This window comes from Drosophila subpulchrella, chromosome 2R (genome assembly GCF_014743375.2).
Source record: "Drosophila subpulchrella strain 33 F10 #4 breed RU33 chromosome 2R, RU_Dsub_v1.1 Primary Assembly, whole genome shotgun sequence".
NCBI classification, from domain to species: Eukaryota; Metazoa; Arthropoda; class Insecta; order Diptera; family Drosophilidae; genus Drosophila; species Drosophila subpulchrella.
Window position 1 is genome coordinate 20969106 of NC_050611.1, and position 17559 is coordinate 20986664.

The 17559-nt window shown below is 44.3% G+C and overlaps 4 protein-coding genes across 9 annotated transcripts; all 4 read right to left on the reverse strand.

Moving 5' to 3' along the window:
• Positions 1-275: 275 nt before the first annotated feature.
• On the reverse strand, positions 276-3458 carry LOC119550463 (tetratricopeptide repeat protein 25). 2 transcript variants are annotated; one of them, XM_037859149.1, is made up of 2 exons: positions 3211-3458; positions 276-1067 (listed from the first exon to the last, which is right to left on the reverse strand). In XM_037859149.1, the coding sequence occupies exons 1-2, from the start codon at positions 3337-3339 to the stop codon at positions 387-389; spliced, it is 810 nt and encodes a 269-aa protein (XP_037715077.1). In that variant the 5' UTR covers positions 3340-3458; the 3' UTR covers positions 276-386. The 2 variants fall into 2 exon arrangements, with proteins under 2 accessions (XP_037715077.1, XP_037715076.1); XM_037859148.1 differs by lacking the exon at positions 3211-3458 and adding an exon at positions 1415-2181.
• A 671-nt stretch (positions 3459-4129) lies between these two features.
• On the reverse strand, positions 4130-5770 carry LOC119551006. Its single transcript, XM_037860060.1, has 3 exons — positions 5503-5770; positions 5114-5195; positions 4130-4984 (listed from the first exon to the last, which is right to left on the reverse strand). Exons 1-3 carry the CDS (start codon positions 5731-5733, stop codon positions 4920-4922), a joined length of 378 nt encoding a protein of 125 aa, XP_037715988.1. The 5' UTR covers positions 5734-5770; the 3' UTR covers positions 4130-4919.
• Positions 5771-7029: 1259 nt separating this feature from the next.
• LOC119551027 lies at positions 7030-7961 on the reverse strand. Its single transcript, XM_037860087.1, has 4 exons — positions 7631-7961; positions 7491-7572; positions 7215-7384; positions 7030-7161 (listed from the first exon to the last, which is right to left on the reverse strand). The coding sequence occupies exons 1-3, from the start codon at positions 7856-7858 to the stop codon at positions 7326-7328; spliced, it is 369 nt and encodes a 122-aa protein (XP_037716015.1). The 5' UTR covers positions 7859-7961; the 3' UTR covers positions 7030-7161; positions 7215-7325.
• Positions 7962-8008: 47 nt separating this feature from the next.
• LOC119549216 (integumentary mucin C.1) lies at positions 8009-17559 on the reverse strand. Of its 5 annotated transcripts, none has more exons than XM_037857076.1 (4): positions 17059-17558; positions 11857-12120; positions 9493-11382; positions 8009-8570 (listed from the first exon to the last, which is right to left on the reverse strand). In XM_037857076.1, the coding sequence occupies exons 1-4, from the start codon at positions 17153-17155 to the stop codon at positions 8152-8154; spliced, it is 2670 nt and encodes an 889-aa protein (XP_037713004.1). In that variant the 5' UTR covers positions 17156-17558; the 3' UTR covers positions 8009-8151. The 5 variants fall into 5 exon arrangements, with proteins under 5 accessions (XP_037713004.1, XP_037713008.1, XP_037713006.1 ...); XM_037857080.1 differs by having other exon boundaries at positions 9493-9624; positions 17059-17555; XM_037857078.1 differs by having other exon boundaries at positions 9493-10056; positions 17059-17555.

The following is a 17559-nucleotide window of genomic DNA, read 5'->3' on the forward strand; positions in this document are numbered from 1 at the left end:
ACAAAAGTATATCAATGAAATTGAGAGCAAATTACAAATTGCTCTGTTCAAACGTTGAAGTTACGCCTAAGATTAAATTAATCCCGAATCGAATGACAAACCAATTAGCATACAACACAATAAACAAGTTGGATCGCTGTAGTCGCTACTCCAACTGCATACTCGCAAAAACATTGGGTCTTAATTGGATATCTTTTACAGATTTGTTCCGCCTTTGAGTTTTGTAATGGTATCTTCCAAAACCACATTAAAAACAATATTTTTGTAATGCTCCGACTAACAATAATTTATTCAATTCAATTTTAGATCAGCAAGTTGACTCAACGCAAACAGAAACTTAACACCGCAAGCTGGAACTCTGAGGAAACCTGGGAGAGCTGGCGCCACTAGAACCACTTGGGCAGGGCGTCGTGGGGCAGATTCTTGTGATTGGGCAGCGCCGTGCAAGGACGCTGTTGGCGCCAAAACTCCTGCCGCTTGTTGAGGAACTCCACCGCCTCTCGCGCGTAGGCGGATATGCTTTCCGTGTGGGTGTCCGCTCGCACCAGGTCCGGATGGAGCAGCAGCTTCTCCAGGTACTCCTTGTCCACGCACAGCTCGCCCAGCAGCTTGCGGGCGTTTCGTCGCTCCAGGTCCGCTCGACTGGGTTTCTGGCGAGTCCTGGCACTGCTTCCGATTGCTCCTGCTGGCTGAGACTTGGGCGTGTCTTCGCCGGACTTCCGGGACTTACCACTCTTGGGAGCGGATGAGGATGGCGCTGCTCCCACTGGACCCGGCTTGCTGCCGATCGTGTTCTCGATGGCCTCCTGCGTCTTTTGAACGCCCAGCCGGAAGAGGGCCAGTTCGGGACGGGCTCGCAAGCCGCGGTGGAAGAACATCAGGCTCTGCTCGAACTGACCCAGGTAGTAGAGCGACTCGGCCTTCTGGTAGATGGCCCGAATGTTGTTCTTGTCCTCCCCCAGAGCCGTCTCCGCATCCTGCAGAGCTTTGGAGGCCTCGCCCAGCAGCAAGTAGCATTTGCTGCGCGAAATCAAGGCGTTGATGTCGGTGCTATTAAGCTCGAGGGCCTGAAAAGTAAACAACATTAGAGCTCTGTTTCTAACTCAACCAAGCAATAATAGTCATTAATTATAAACGATATACCTAAACATCATTTAAGATACCGACCCAGAGCTTTGTGTTCTTCAACTTCCTTTCGTAACTACTTTTAACCCATAAAGATATGGGTCTTAATTCATTTTAAACTAAACTCAATGGCATTATTGAGTAAAGATCAGTCTTAATAGCTTTTAAATTGTTAACTTAAAAGAAGGCCTAAGGCAAGGAGGAAGTAGCACCCGTGATAGCTCTTCTGTTGTTTTGCAATTTCTATAGTTAGCGTATTTGTTTATTTGTTATCTTAGCCCAGCAGCACCTTGCAAAAGAAGTGGATGGCGTTTTCGGGATTGGCGTTCTTGATCTCCTTGAGGCCCAGTGCGATCACCGAGCTGATGTCCGCCTCGTCGGGGATGAGGAGGGCCTCGTTGCGGTCTTGTTTCTGCTTGATCTGCAGACTTTGCTTAATGTCGAAAGCGCCGGCGCTGACGGCGGCCGCCCGATCCTTGTCCGTGTAGAAGTCCACGAAGTTCTCCTTGGGCTTCTTCTTCTTGGCGATCTGCTCCTCGATCTTCTTGCGGGCAGCCCTCAACTCGGCCTCGATGCGATTGCCCCGCTTACCTCCGGCACCGTCGCCACCTGCTCCTCCGCCGGCTCCTCCGTCATCCGCCTGCTTGCCATCCCGTCCGGCACCACGTCCACCGCGACCATCCGTCGACTCACGCCTCTCCCAGATGGGCGGCTTATGGGAGCGACCCTTGGAGCGTCGATTGGTCTCGTCCTGGGACTCCTCCTCCGCCGCCGCTCCTGTGCGGATGAAGCTCTGCAGCAGCTCCTGCTCCTTGTCCACAGCAAGGATGGTGTTCAGCAAGTTCGACATACTCTTGTGCTCCCCTTACGCAACCGCTGGTGAAAATCTCAGGCGTCCAACTTTGGAACAAGGAGTACAAATCCAACTACTGACCAAATAGCTCGCCGATTGATTGGCGCAATGATGGACTGTTGCCCAGGAAACTGGCGCTTTCAAATGGGTAAGCAATCGATAACAAAACAACCATGCGTGCCAGGTGCCAGGTGCCAAAAGTCAGGTGTCGTGTCTTGGGGCGGTGTGAATGCCATGAACAATGGCCTCCATATGGGTCGCGACCTTGAGGCCATCCCACTCGAAGGTGAAGCTGGATGCAAGTGATGTCCATCTTTCCCTTTACTTTTTCGCATGTACGAGTTTAAGATAAGACAGAAGGGGCTTATGGTGCGTATGAGTAATTAAGAAAATAAAAAATTACTCATACGCCGTATGAGACACTTGTGGTTTTGGCTAGCCTAATTGGCTTAGGAAAATTCTGATCTTCGATTAGCATTACATTTTTGTTATCATAGAGATCCTAGATCATAGACGTGTGTGTCGACTGCTGTTTCACGCTGTACGTGTGGCGGCAGAGGCTGAGCAGAGGTCTTTCCTATGTCCGCTCTACAGGTTAGAGTTCAGTAAAACAAGTCCACGTTGTGAATGTCAAACTGTGGCCCGTTTTGGGGACTTGAAACTTAGCTGAGCTTTTTAAGCTTTAGTGGGGTTTCTTTCCAATCATGGGAGCCCTATGGGACACCATACTTATTTTGCTACCTAATCTGATTTTGATCCATTTCTAAGTCATCCCGAGATTATTTAAAAAGATGACAAATATACAGTTCCTTGGGGTCTAAAAATCAACATTATGTTAATATGTAGGTTATTAACACAATTTTAATATGTTTATACTTTGAGTTGCTTATTTATTATTTATTAAAATGGTTAATGATGTTATTAATTTTTTCTCAAAAGCCTAGGTGTATCTCACTGAATTTCAGAAGACTAGGTATTGCAAACTCCAATTCGGTAATCTTAAATATATATTTTTCACGATTCATCGATTTAAAAGTGTAAAAAATTAATCTTTCCTATTTCAAATATATGGAATTTGGTAGATGGTCAGATGGTCGATTTTGATAAAAGCACTATGTTATATATATAACAATAATATCTTAAAAAAGACTTTCGGAATAGTTTTATTTAGAAAATAATATCTTAAACTCTCAGGATATTTAACGAAAAAACTAATAATAAATTCGACGCACCTGATTGTAGCCGAACAGAGCTTTTTCGTAGGCCCGGACTTTCATGTGGTTATTGGATTGATCGCACAGCAGTTTAATGTTGGTCTCGATCTCCTCGAGAGTGTCAACCTTTGGTTTCTTGCGCGGCATTTTGAATTTGGTCTTGTGGAGTTATTCTAGAAGTAAGGGGATCGCTCACTAAATAGTAGTTTCACATTTTTCACTTTTTGGGGCATCGAAAACGTCCTCCGCCTTTTAAAATTGACGTCTGTTCGCGACGCTTGTCGTTGGGCAACTGAATTGCCTGCCCTCACTTTACATTTTGTTAGACTTGGGCTCGGCTCGAGACCCATCAACCCACCAAACCACGAGCCATCACTAGCCCCAGCTCCTGTTTCTGGCTTTTCTTTACTTTGTATGCAAGTTTACATGCGCTGACAAGCAGCAATAAACTTCAATAAACTTTCATTAATATCTCAACAAACTCTTCTGGGCACTGGGAGAAAAGCCCGCACTAACTATGTCATAACTATTTATTGTCAAACAAAATAAGGAAATATTTTATATCATACTTTCTGATGATAGATAATAATAATAGATTAGATTTGGCACAATAGGCATTCGAAAAAGTTATATGATATTGATGATAGAATCCGTTTCATAATCGTATATTTATTTAAGCTCTACCGAGCCTTGGGAACTATTTTTTCCAGTGCAGGGACTCTGGATCGCTGGGGAAGAGGGGCCACCGCATTTACACGCAGTTAATTGAAGCCATCAGAATTAAACCCGAACTCGGGACAGAGGAGTCACGCACCCAAAACCAGCTGATAAGGAAGGCCAACGGCAGAGTCAGACAATCGATTTGCAGCAGGTGAAACCCATTTGGTAGCACTACCACTGAAAACCAGATGTAAGGATAGTGGTTGGGGGAAATACAGTCGCCAGTTAAGGACATTTATTTCGACAAATTTATGAACCCCAACAAATTGCTATTAATTTTCCGGTATTGTTTTTAGAGTAAATAAATAAGCTTGATGTTTGAGCAGGTCGTAAAGATGGAGCACGTGAGGGAAGGTGGGGGCTTGGCCTGGGATTGGAGTTCCTTGTGCCCGGCTAGAGAGGGAGGTGGTTCCGTTCCAGGACTTTTGGGTTTCTCGTGGGCCTGGTCTTGCGTGTGCCATCCTCATTTCGCCAGCGGCTGGCAACCTTCGCGGTGGCGTGACGAAACAATTTTATTTGTCCTGCCCTCGTAACGGTGGCCTGGCCTCAGGAAGGCGGATGAGGAGGTGGATCCGGAGGTGGGCCGCCATTTGTGGCCTACTCCCCGTCCTTTCGGTTCCCTCGCAGATGGGCTGTCGGAAATTATGATATTTGCATTTGCTCAAGTTGCTCCCCTCGGAGGAGGAAAGGGGTGATCAGACCTTAATGCCGACTCGCGTTTACGACAACTCCAATTGAGCAGACACGACCTCCGATTGTAATGGCTTCGTTTCCAGATTGGAGCAGCCCGCATGCAAGGCACCAAGCGCCCAACCTGTTGAGTGCGGCATGGATTCGCCTCCACTCGAATGGGGCCACCTCGCCTGCCTCAAATGCAATAAAATATGATGGGATGTTATTCCTTTTTCCAACGGCACATTTTAAATACTATATTATAAACTCCGCATACTTTTTGTTTTAACTGATAATAACAATATACGTTGTTTTTTTTTATCTTCTAAGCGCCCTTAGCCTCTTTTCCAGCGTCTCCTCATGTATTGACACAGGCATCGCATGGTGGAGATATGTACAACTAAAGTTGGAAAAAAAAACAAGTAAATGGTATTAGGGAAACTATGTAGATTTCAGAGGCATCTTAAAAATGTTTGAATTTAAAAAAACGTATGGTTGCTAGATAGCAACATTCCGTTCTCAAACTTACTTGTAAATAATATAACCGGGAAGGAAGCCAATGCGAATGCATAGCTCAATAACTTTCCACACTTAAACATAACCCACTTATCCTGTAATAATAAGGTAATATGTTCCGATCAAAAATATGTTTTAATAAAAACATAGCAAACAATAGTGCCAGCTTATAACGAATAGTACTGAATCAAAACTTGGTGTGGTGATTTTGTATATATAACATTTGGGACCAAGTCTTGCTAACTTAGGATGTGTAGAAAGTGTCAAAGTTTGAGCTAATATAAATCCAAGTCGTCATTTTTTTAAGTCATGGCAGTATAATATTATTATTTATTTTAGTTGCTGTGACTTTTTAAAGTAAAGGGCCCCAACAACCAAGTACCCATAAATAAAATAACTTACGTATTCCATACCGATGTACATTAATGCACCAGCTAAAAGATAAGACAATCCCAAAATCGCAAAGACTATAGATAACACTCTTTCATGCAATTGCATTGTATGTGTCAATTTCAATTGTTCGGCAATGAGAACCAGCGTATATCCACACCCGACTAAAGTTCCCCATACCACACACCATATTGCATAGAAGCGAGCGCAGAATTCAGGGGATACACTCTTGACCCGACACATTAGGAAACCGAATAATCCAACTTCGTAGGGACTACTACTTTCAATTTCAAGAGCTTGTTTTCAAAGATTACTTAGACTGATTGAATCAGTATCGCTTCAGAGCAAACTGTGAGGGAAAAATGTGTTTTATGGCATGGAGCACAGAACCAGAGCATAAAATATTATTAATTTTATTTATTGAGAACATTGAGATATGGTTTTCAATATGACCTCGACGCATCTTGACTTATTTGTTTAAAAGTTTAAAATGAATGGTAAAAAAGTCTATTCATAATTTCGGTACTTCACGTCTGGTATAATCAAAGGTTTCCTGTTTAAGGGAATATATGCATTAACACTGATTGTATGCCTGTTATTCTTGGGATCTATTGAATCGTTAACTTTTTTCCCCCGATTCTCCACATATGGACAACTATATGCATAAAAAGGGAGTGAAACATTACATACTCTGAATCAAATCTGTAGAAATCTTAGTTTATATTGGATGATAGTGTACCAACATAGATACCTATACAATGCAGACCCCAGAAGAGTGACTTACCTGGTGGATATATGGAAAAAGCTCCCATAATAGCATCAACGTAGCTTAAGGCTTTTCCAGTTATAAACAATGTCTTATTGCCCTATTATAAGATAGTGATAAATTATTTTTCTTAAAATGCTACTTGTCTTAACTTGGTTTTTCAACACCAAACCACAGCAATAATACAGCAACGAAATATGAAAAGCCTGATATGGCATTAAGAACACCAAATAATGTCAATGTTCGGTACCCGTAGAAGAATGTGAATGTGGAAGTCCACATCGCCATATCTATTCCTTCCACAATATTAAAGCCATCCATTACGATGCACACATCCAGATAGAAATTGCACATTGTTGGGTCGACTTTGAAACGATATGTAATTTAACTGCACGTTCAGTTAAGGTAAACGAAGCTTTTTTAGCTTTATTGGAGTCAAAAAAGGATTTGGGTTGTAATCAGCCCCAAGATCTTCACTCTACTGTACGTTATCGAAGGGGTATGTGGCGAGTTTCGGTTGAGATTGGGACGAATGTCCCAAATCCGTTGAATGTGGTTAATCGGATCTCGCAGTTTCTTCAGTCCAAGCTCAAACATGATAGACAACCTCAAAGGAAAATGCAAAAGCTAATTCTTTGGAGAATAGCCCACTTAGGTTTCTTATTTCGATTCCGATTATTAAGGGGTATCAATTAAACAGTGTTGTGCTGATATATTAAGCCATCTGTATAAAATACGATGTTTATTTCCCCTTGTATTTTATAGCCAAGTAATGCTGAAGAACACATGATTTTTACTAGACACAATAAAATTTGGATAAGCCGTTTTAACATCTGAAATCGTACACATTTAATTTCATCATAGCCGCATTCCACACCATCAGGGGATATTCCAAGTAAAATATACTGTTTAGGGTAAAGAATTAAGATCGTTTAAGACAAATGATAAGTTAGCTCACCAATTGCCGTAACTTGATTGAAAACTGGTTAATTTGTAGAGATCTCGTGGATTATATAATCAATTAAGGTTTAACTCCGAATAAAAACTGAAATCTGAAATCTTTAGACAGCTATCCCCAGCGACCTTCAATATATCTGCACAGTTTGATTACAGCGAAGATGTGGACAACTAAAATTGTACAAGTGATTAAAACATAACATTGGAAAAATTCTGGACCTATCTTTATCGATAACAGTCCTATCTACGAATGTCAAACGCCAGAACAACGACTTACTTAAAATGAATATAGAACCAAAAGAAGGAATAGCATAAAAGTAGCTCAGGATTTTTCCGGTCTTAAAAAGGTTCTTCTTATTCTATTACAGGACAATGAAAGATTAATTTTGATTCGAAATGGTTTTGATCCTTACTTGCCATTCTAACACCAAGCATCATCATTAGTCCACCAAAAAGATAGAATAGTCCAAAAATAAGCGCTATAGCACCGTAAGGGGTATAATCGACGTAATACCAAAAATTGCCCACGCGCCCTTGGATTAACATAATGATTCCAGATAGACATGAAAGGCCACCCCATACCATGCACCATATTGGATAGAACGTGGCGGAACACGAAGGTGTATAGTTGTCACAATTGCACATTTTGAAGTCGGATCTAACAATAATTTCAAAACCGTTTCCGTAGCGAAAGACTCTATTTTATGTGTGTACCGTATGCTGTGCCGAGCTAAACTGGCCTACATTCATTCGTAACCCCCTGAAATGCCTGCCCCAGTGAACTGAGATCCGAAATTAGTTGTGAGACTTTATTTACGCAAGTATTGTGGCGATCCACTTACTCAGCTCTAGCATAGGTACATGTACATGGGCTATAAATAATTTAAAGTATTTGCGGAGACCACTGGACCCCTGGACTCCTCCGCGGTGGCTACTGCCTACTGCCCTCCAGTCCGCTGCACGTTGTCGAAGGGCACAAGGATGCCGGGTGGTCCGCCAAAGCGGCCCTCCGTCCGCCGGTTCGCGCTTCCGTTTGCGGACTGGGTTTCCCTGTGCTCCGCCTGCTGCTGGATGGGCTGGAAGGGGCGCGGCTCCGCCTGGGCCTGGGGCGAAAGGACGCCGGTGGGTGCTCCGAATCCGCCGTTGTAGCGACCTGGGTTCACGGTGGGCCGCGCCTTGTTCGCCTTTATGATGCTGCTGAACTCGTGCTGGTTGCCGGCCACATAGATGTCGGAGCTGGCACTTGGACTCGGGTTGGTGCCGCTGGGACTGGTCGTCTGTGGACGCAGGAGTCCCGCCGGAGCTCCGAATCCACCCGTGTACTTTCCGGTGTTCGCAGCTGGTGACACAGGCTCGGCTGGGGAAAAAACGAGACAACAATCGTAGGCTTGTTAACTTCCATTTTCTATTTTATTTCAGTTTGTCTGCATTGGGCATTATTAGTTATTTAAAAAAACAAAAAATTATATTCAACAGTGATTTACGGAAATATTCGCTGTTCTAAAGTATCCTTTTAGAGTAAAAGGTTTCCTTGATTCTTTTATAGCACATCAATTTTTTTTATTCTGGTCTCAAAATTATATAACGTGTATGTAGACTTTTAAAAAACATGTTGATAAAACTCGTTAAATTCAATAAAAGATTTCACTACAATTTCTCCAAAATTTCCTAATCGCGTATTATAGTAGAATAGATAATAAATACTACTTTGTAAGATCCTACACAGAGAAAATTCTGACGTTCTCATCTGAGTTGAAGATGTTCTTAAAAATAGAACGACATTTTTAAGACGAAAATGTTTTTATTTTGCTCGAATCAAGTTGAAGTTGGCGGTATTTAAGTACATTGTATGTACAAATAAACTATTAGTTCAGTCCTTAGTGTTTACTTATCAAAAAGTTGTTAAATAAACTCAATTTAACTTTTCTCTTCTCACCATTTCGTTCCTTTATTGATACCAAAATGCACTTACACGGTTTTTAAGAACGAATGTTCTCAGTTCAAGGACAATGTTCTTAATTCAAGAACAATGTTCTTAATTCAAGAACAATGTTCTTGGATACTTTTCTCTGTGTAAGTATTTTTATGAAATTTATGACAGGTTTCCTTTCGTAATAATTCCTGGTCTCCTATTCAGTTGCATTTTCGAACTAATTAATTTTTCCTTTAGCTTTTTTCTATCTAACTCAATGTAAATACCACTTGCATCTTGGAAAAATGCTGGACTCGAGATTATCACAGCTTGAAAATGAAATAAAACGATTCCCATTGGAACTTACTCTTCCGCTGGTTGCTGGTGACCGGCGTGCTGATGACCTTGCCCTCGTCGCTCTTGGTGTACTCCACCTTGCTGGGCGGGAAGGGCTCTCCGGCGGAGGAGCTGGAACTGCTGGCCGGTGGCTCGAAGCGGGCTGCAAAGGATGTGGGATGGGTGAGTTGTCCGGGATTGGAGTTGGAGGAGCCGGCGAGGGAGCCGGCGATGGAACCGGCAGAGGACTCCGAGTGGTCAGCGGGCGGAACGAGGACCTGTTGTGGTTCCTCGCTGCTGCTGGTGCCACTGATGCTGCTGCCTGGAAGCGGAAGCGTGACTTTGGATGGAAAAGCGGAGGAGGCGGTTGGGACGTTAGGGAGGCGTGGCGGATTGGTTGGGACACGGGTACTGCTGCTGGCGGCTGCTGCTCCTCCGGCTGCTGGTCCATAGTTGTCCGGGTCGAAGGGCACACCGGGACCCACATCCGGATAGTCGAAGTCACGCAGCCAGGCGGGAATCGTGGCCGAATCGAATGGGTTGCCCGCATCCAGCGGACTCGCTGTGGTGCTCCTCGAATCCTCTGGCGGGTTATCTGCGTGGTGGGTGGTGGTTGTGGTCAGTTTCACTGGCGGTGGTTCTGGGTGCGCTTGGGTGCTGTGGGTGGTGGGTGCTGTTGGTTTTAGTGTTGTAATGGGTGCTTTTGTGGTTCGCCGCGTGGTTGTTGTGGTTGTTTGTGGCGTGGTTGTTGTCGTGGTTGTTGTCGTTGTTGTCGTCGTTGGTGCCGCCGTAGTGGTTGTTGTGGTGGTGGTTCTTCTGGTGGTTGTCGTGCTGGGCCTGCTGGTGGGTGGTGGCGTCAGCTGAATGTTGCCCAGATCAACGAAGGGCTCAAAAGGTGGCTCCAGATCGTTGGCCAACGTGTGGTTGTACTTATCGTTGTCGGCGGGCACTTCAAAGGTCACAGCCACATCCAGATCCGGATCGGTGACCTCCTGCAGCCAGGTGGGCAGGGTGAAGGCATAGGCCTCCTCGTTTATCAGGTGGTAGAAGCTGGCGGGATCCTCGGTGGTGCCAATAGTCAATGGAGTGGTGGAGCGTGTTACTGGCTTCGGAGTGGTTGTCGTAGTGGTGGTTGTGGTGGTGGGTCTCCTGGTGGTAGTCGTTGTGGTGGTGGTTGTTCTCCTGGTAGTGGTGGTCGTAGGTGCCTGGGTGGTGGTGCTGCTGCTCCTGGGTCTCAAGGTGGTGCTACTGCTCCTGGTGGTGCTGTAGTGGGCCGTGCCACGTTGGCGGTTGGGAAAGCGACCCGGGTTGCTGGATTGCGTGGTGCTGCCCACATGGGCATTGGTGCCATGATCCGCTGGTCCGTCGTGGTGCTCCTGATCCTGTGGTGGTGCCACTGGACTTAGGGCATTACCGCTGCTCAGGCTCAGCCGTATATTGTGACTGATGGGATCAACAATGCCCTGGACCTTCTTGGCCGGCAGCTGTTGTGCCTCTGTGATGATGGTGGGCTCCTGCTGCTGCTCCTCCTGGCTGTGAAGGCTGTCCTGATCCTGGTGCGGTGGCAACAGATCCCAGGCAATCACACTGAGTGGTGCTCCATCGGCAGCCGGCTTCCATTCCACTGGTCCGCCGATATTCGCATCCTGGCGCTGCAGCTCCAGGATGTAATCCGGCAGAGGGCTGGCCTCCTCCTGCGGCAGAGGCACCAGCTGCGCCTGCTCCACCTCCACATCCCCAGCGGTGCTGGAGGTCGTCGTGTCGGATGAGGGTGGATCATGGTGGGGCGGTGTTAGTGATGTGGCTGGAAGTGGTGCTGGTGCAGATGATGCTGTGCCGGAGAATGAGTTCCGAATTGGTATCGGATTCGGTTTCTGTTCTGCACTGGACTGTGGTGATTCCAGGCCCACAGCGATGGCATCTGGTTGGAGAGGATTCGGATTCGTTGTTGAGTATTTCGAGCAATTCGCGGGGCTTTTGGATTGGTATTGGGACGCGGAAGTGGGACAGGGGCTGGGACTAGAAGGAAGGCCAATCTGGGTGATGGGTGAGTCTGAATCCCCAAAGGGATTCAGCCTGATCAGGGAGTAGGCGGGCGGGGCGTGGCGGTTAGTGGGTGGTGCGATGGGGAACTGGCCGCCCAGCAGATCGCGTTTGGCCAGCTTGTTAGTGGTGCTAATGGGTGGTGCAGCTGGTGCGGTGCGGGTGGTGCTAGTGGTTCTAGGTGTTCTAGTGGTTCTAGTGGCTCTAGTGGTGCTACTATTTCTACTGTTTGTGTGTGGTGCAGTCAAGGCAGTGTTTTTTGTGTCGTTCTTCTTCGTCCTGGTTTCCGTTTCCGTTTCCGTTCTGCTGGTGGCACCGCTGGCAGCCGCTGTTCCCTTGGTTGTCAACTCACCAATGTGCGGCGGCAGGAGATCGTCGGCCGGCCGCCGGATCTCCGTGATCCCCGATGCGTAGGTGGGTATCTCGAACTGAACGCCCTGGGCACTGACCACCTTGCGCCCATCGGGCGTGTCAATGGGACGCAGTGCGTCGATGGGGTTGCCGTAGCTGTCGATGGCCTTAGGGCCAGCCGCCTGCTGGCCGGATGGGCTGAAGGTCACGTCCGGCTGCAGCAGCGGCGGCTGCAGCTCGCGGGCGAAGGGCGACTCGCGCACATCTGTTGGCGGGGGAGCAGAATGTGGTGGGTTCGTTGAGGCTGCGACTGCTCATTGGAAGCGTTTTGGAAGCGAGGAGGCAAGTGGAAGAGGCAGATGACAGGTGTCAAGTAGCAAGTGAAAGTGGGTAGATGACAGGATGAGCCAATGAGATGTCGAAGGAGAACGAATGGACACACCCTTAAACAACTCCATTTAAAGTATAGATGATGAAGTAACCCTAACCTTACGTGTTTCGAAGCAAAAATATTTATAATCTCAAATAAAGTTTGAAATTGGCAAGGCTCTTCGATCGGTCTTGTAAATTAGTATATGTAATGGAATTACGCTTTTTGTAATTTAGATAAAAGCTTTTTATAAGGTATCATGATTTTATATTTAACAATTTTACAGCTACTCTTGGCTTTTCTTTTTTAAAAAAAGGTTCTCACAAAATGTGTTACTTTACTGAATGGAATGGAATAATGGAATTTCCCTTTTTGTAATTTACATAAAAGCTTTTTTGATACGATATCATGATTTTATATTTAAAAATTTAAAAGCTACTCTTGGCTTTTCTTTTTTCAAAAAAGGTTGTCACAAAATGTGTTACTTTATTGAAGTTTTTAAATAAACAGCTAGCCTAGAGAAATAATAGATCATCCTTCTTAAAAAATAGTAAAGATAAAAATTTGTCTAAGTATTCTCCCAACTGAAGAGCTGTTTTTGAATTGAACACGATGGGTGCCTGTCCTATGGTGGTGTAGGGCTTATTCGGTGGCTATGCCGGTGGTGCTGGTGATGCCGGTGGTTGGGTGACAGATGAGGCAGCTGTGGGCGGCTCTTGGGCAATTTGGCTGCCGCGGCGGCTGATTGATTGACATTGACTGAGATGGGCCATACATTTGCTTTGGCTTTTTTACCTTTGCTGTGGTAATGTGTGGCTGCTGTGCGGTGGTTACTGTTAGTTACACAAAGGTCCGCCACCAGATAAAATTCAATTTTAAAAGTTACCCAGGCAGGTTAGTCAATGTAGATGTGTGTGCAGGTGTGCTTGTGTGGGTGTGACAGGTGTGCAACCATCAAGTTCGTTGCCTAAGTCTTTCGTTTCAGCTGGCCATTGGAGTCGGGCAAAAAGGGCTCTAGGGCCTATTATGCCTTTTATATCGTCGTTAAGTGACAAAACATGAAATCAATTAAAAACACACACTCAAAGCGGTTAATTGAATAACTTTGCCAATTATCATTAAATGGCTTCATAATTAATCGGTGTGGGGAATTAAAACCCAAGCGATTTTGTTATCTAATTATTTTGGCAAATTCCCTTTACTGATAAAAATCTGTTAATATTTATCTGGGTTAACAAACTAATTTCTCTACACTGATAAAAAAAAGGGAGTAAGTTCAAAGATTTCATTTTAAATTCCTCTAATGTTGGTTTTATTCATTTGTTTATATTTAATCATTTAATTTAAATAATCTAATAAATAAAAAACACGTTGGTGCCTCTATTTCTGCAATGCATCTTTTTTCGGCCAGCTTTATAGCCTTACACTCGCGAAACGCACTTTGCAGTCTTTGGCATGGGTTTTATCAAACGAGACACTCATTGTTTTCTCGCTGGGGGTCTGGGAATCGGAGAATCGGGGAATCCATGTGACAGCTGGTGGCTCTGACAGCAACAACAACCGAATTAATGGCTAATGATTGTACCGACAACGATTTTGTTATTTTCGCCATGGGTAGTACAAGTACTGTACGCCGCTCGTGCCGAGTGCGAATAATTAATAATAATTTACTGGGATATATCTGAGAGATTCTCAGATTGTCAGCTTCTCCCAGCTTCTGATTCCTGTTTACAGCGGCGGAATAACTGAATAAATTGTGTGGCTATACTGCGGCTGTGGAATATTATAATTAGGGTAGAGCCGGGGAATTCTGGAAATGCGGTTTCTGCTCTGCGGTCAACCCAACTTGAATGTGACTAAGCCAAATCGCGATGGGCGTTGCTTTGATTTAGCCAGTCAAGTTCCAAGTCAGTTCCGGCTGCTAAGCACATGTGCATATATCTATATCTCTAAATCTCTAAATCTCTATTCTATAGCCGCGAGCTAACGCGATTAATTTGCATTTTGGAACGGGCTTGGCCGTTAGGATCAGGAAGCCCTGAACTTTCTCATAAATATGAATGCTCGGGAGATAGCCGAAGATGATTGGCGTCACGGCTGGCTGAAAGTGTTACTTCTTTTTTGGCTAATGCCAGCATAATTGAAAATCCCCGCACTTCCGCCTCGAAGCGCTGCTCAAGTTCAGGCCAATTAATTTCGCTTGTCCCCAACGCCATCTTCATAACCATCGACATCTCCATCGCCATCGCCATCGCCATCGCCATCGCCATCGCCATCCAACACCATCGCTTATGTTTATTGAATTTAATTTTTAATTGATTGACGGCTTCACGACATCTGCACCCACCTAAAGACAATGGGAATTTCTGTTGAAAACATTTTGCACTTGCCAATTTTACAGTTTGTTTACCATCTTCTCTATTTTGACTCGGACAACCTTCGCTGGATTGTAATGGATTTTTATTAATCTCCGCTTATATCATGTCTCCAGCAGACCTTGGGCTTATCGACTTATTGGACTGTCATCCCACACGACTAACGAAATGTGTCAAAAACAGTGCCAAATTGGCAAAATATATAAACACAACTTGTAAATTATACTTGGTTGTGTATACAAAAACAAAGCGTGTTTATTGCACTTGAAATGGCCAAATGAAATATGATTTCATTATGATTGGCTTGGAAATGTCAAGGGGAAAGATAAGCCGAAATTCAAACCCAACTCACCCATAAATGAATAAATATTTATGGTTAGAATGGCCCCAGAATGGGATCTTTATGGACTGGTATTTGGCGGCTGCCTTTGAAGATTTTGCAATAGTTTCCCAAATCAAATCTACAGATACATATATATAGTATATATGCCGAAAGCGAATTGCCGCTGCTCATGTGTCTACATATCTTCATCTATATCCATTACTGGTTGATATCCCATTGTGATTTAATTACGATAATCTGCGGCTGGATCATAAATCAAGCCACGCGAAAGTGAGGCACGATTCCCTATTTCAGATCCGTGCGAATTTGCTAATTATCACGTACGGTTATCCATTCATTGCGATGGTTTTATTGATTGCCAAAAATGAAAACCGAAACCATTTCGAGCGAACAAGAGCAGAGCTTAAGGAAATCCATTAGGCCCATTAATGATATTTCCACCATAGGTGCTTCAAATGAACTCTTTAATTGTTATTGGGCAATTAAGTAGTTGGTCAGTAATCTTCGAGATTATTTTTCATCCTCAAAATCTTATGGTTTCTTGTCGCGGCCCCATGACCCAAAAAAGAGCCTCAACATTTGTCTCTAGTTGGTGTAAACAACTTAGTTAACAGATCGTCTTGACAAAAGCGTCGCTAAATTTATAGACTACATAGACCCCCCCCCCTAGGGAACCCCTTCTTCTTCTTCTTCTTTCTTATCCCCCCCAGAAACGGCAAGAGGAAGACGGATCGACAGAGACTTGGTCGAAGCCTTGCCAGTCACGTTATCTACAGCTTACGTAACCCCCACTTGCTGGGTCTCTGTCTCTGGGTTTCAGTTTCGGTTTTGGGCTAGGGGTTTTTGGTTTTCATTTTTCGTTTTCTTTGGGACCTCTTCACAATATCGGCTCTTCTCGAATTTCATTTTTCCTACCGCTTTGCCTTTGGGAACCTCGCTATTTGTTTTTGCAGCGGCTACCTGATTTCGCTTTCAGCCCAAACAAAAAAACAATCTTAATGATCGTCGTCCAGTTCTTCAGTTTGTTTGTCAAACAAAAACAGCTTAAGGCGGCAGTTATAAGGCTCTTCAACGGCGAAGGCTAATTGCAGGCAGAAGCCTTCGGGACAAGTCAAGAGAATGCTCTCAAAAACAAGATGTGTGTATAAAGATGCTTCATTGAGACGAGCAGACCTCTCAAGGGAACTTATATTTATCTCTTGAGATATAAAATTAAGATAGAATGATACATGTATATATACATCTTAAGGATACTACATGAATCATCACTGTTATATTGGTCTTTTTTGAATGTATCAAAATATTCGAAAAGATTCATTACAATCCAAGATGATTCTACACATTTAAACAAGATTATAGCCTTTCCTTGCAATTCTTCTATCAGATTAAAGCTTTTTTCTACACTTTCTTCTGTTTACCTCTCGAACACAAACTAGCTTCATTTCAAATTAACTTCGGGCCCACTGATTTTCCGTCTGTTTGGAGCAACTGTCATTAGTCGTTAGCTGGGGGATAACACTTGTCTCCCAACCGATGTGGGTCATGATCACGATCACGATCAAAGTTCACTGCAAGGTGAGAACAAACTTGTGCGCTGGTGAGTTTTGGGAATGCAAATGCAGGTGAGGTGAGTTTTTTTAGATGCTTTATACTGGGTGTGAGTGAAGAATCGGAACTTCTAACATATATTGACAGACAGTTGGGAGGGGAGGGGGACTAGGGTTCGGTATAACACTTAGTAGGATTGAGATAAGATCGTAAAATTAGTTACAGATCAAGTTGCAGATAAAGAGGAAGCTTAAAGTTGTGGGCTGTACAATATTCTGAGTTATAGAATATTTTCAAACAGGTTCTAGAACTGGCATTATAATTATGCCAAATCATTTAATAAACTTCTATATTTTATAACACCCATAAACTTGTAGCTTCCTCCAGAAAATACGCAATAGGCACACATAACACATAACATTTAAGACAGAAAAAGGTAAGAGGCGAAATAGATCACTGATCGGAGAAAAATCGGATTCGCATGCTGGTGCAAATTGAATATGCGATACCGATAACGCAATCGCAAATGCAATCGGCTTAGTTAATAATTTTTTGTTTAATTAATACCAGGCCTTCCAACGGCGAAATCCGCGCCGATGATCAGCAGCATTACGGCGAAGCTAACCACGCTGCCACCGCATCGTGGCTTCGGATCGAACTGCATTATATCGTGGGTGATGTGATATTTCGTATTACTTTTTGTATTATTATTTCTCTCGGAATTTGTCACGCAATTAACAATTTAGAATTGGGCATTGCCCAAAGGGGGTAAAGACGAGCTGCAATATAATTTATACCGCGTAGGAGCCGACTAGCGACTAACAATGATCGCGATGACAAAATCGGCTGGCAGACAGACGACTATAGTGTGTAATATTTTCACCGCCTTTTCTCAATCGAAATAAAATCCAAAATTCGCGGCACGATATCACGATCACTTCGAGGCGCGAGGGAGCGAGAGGCTGCTATGCGGGGCGGGCGGGAGCGAGCGAGAGATCGTAGGTCGAAGATGCGCTCGAGCGAAACACGTCCGTAGCTTTCGGATTCTGCGCTTTCAATAAACTTGGC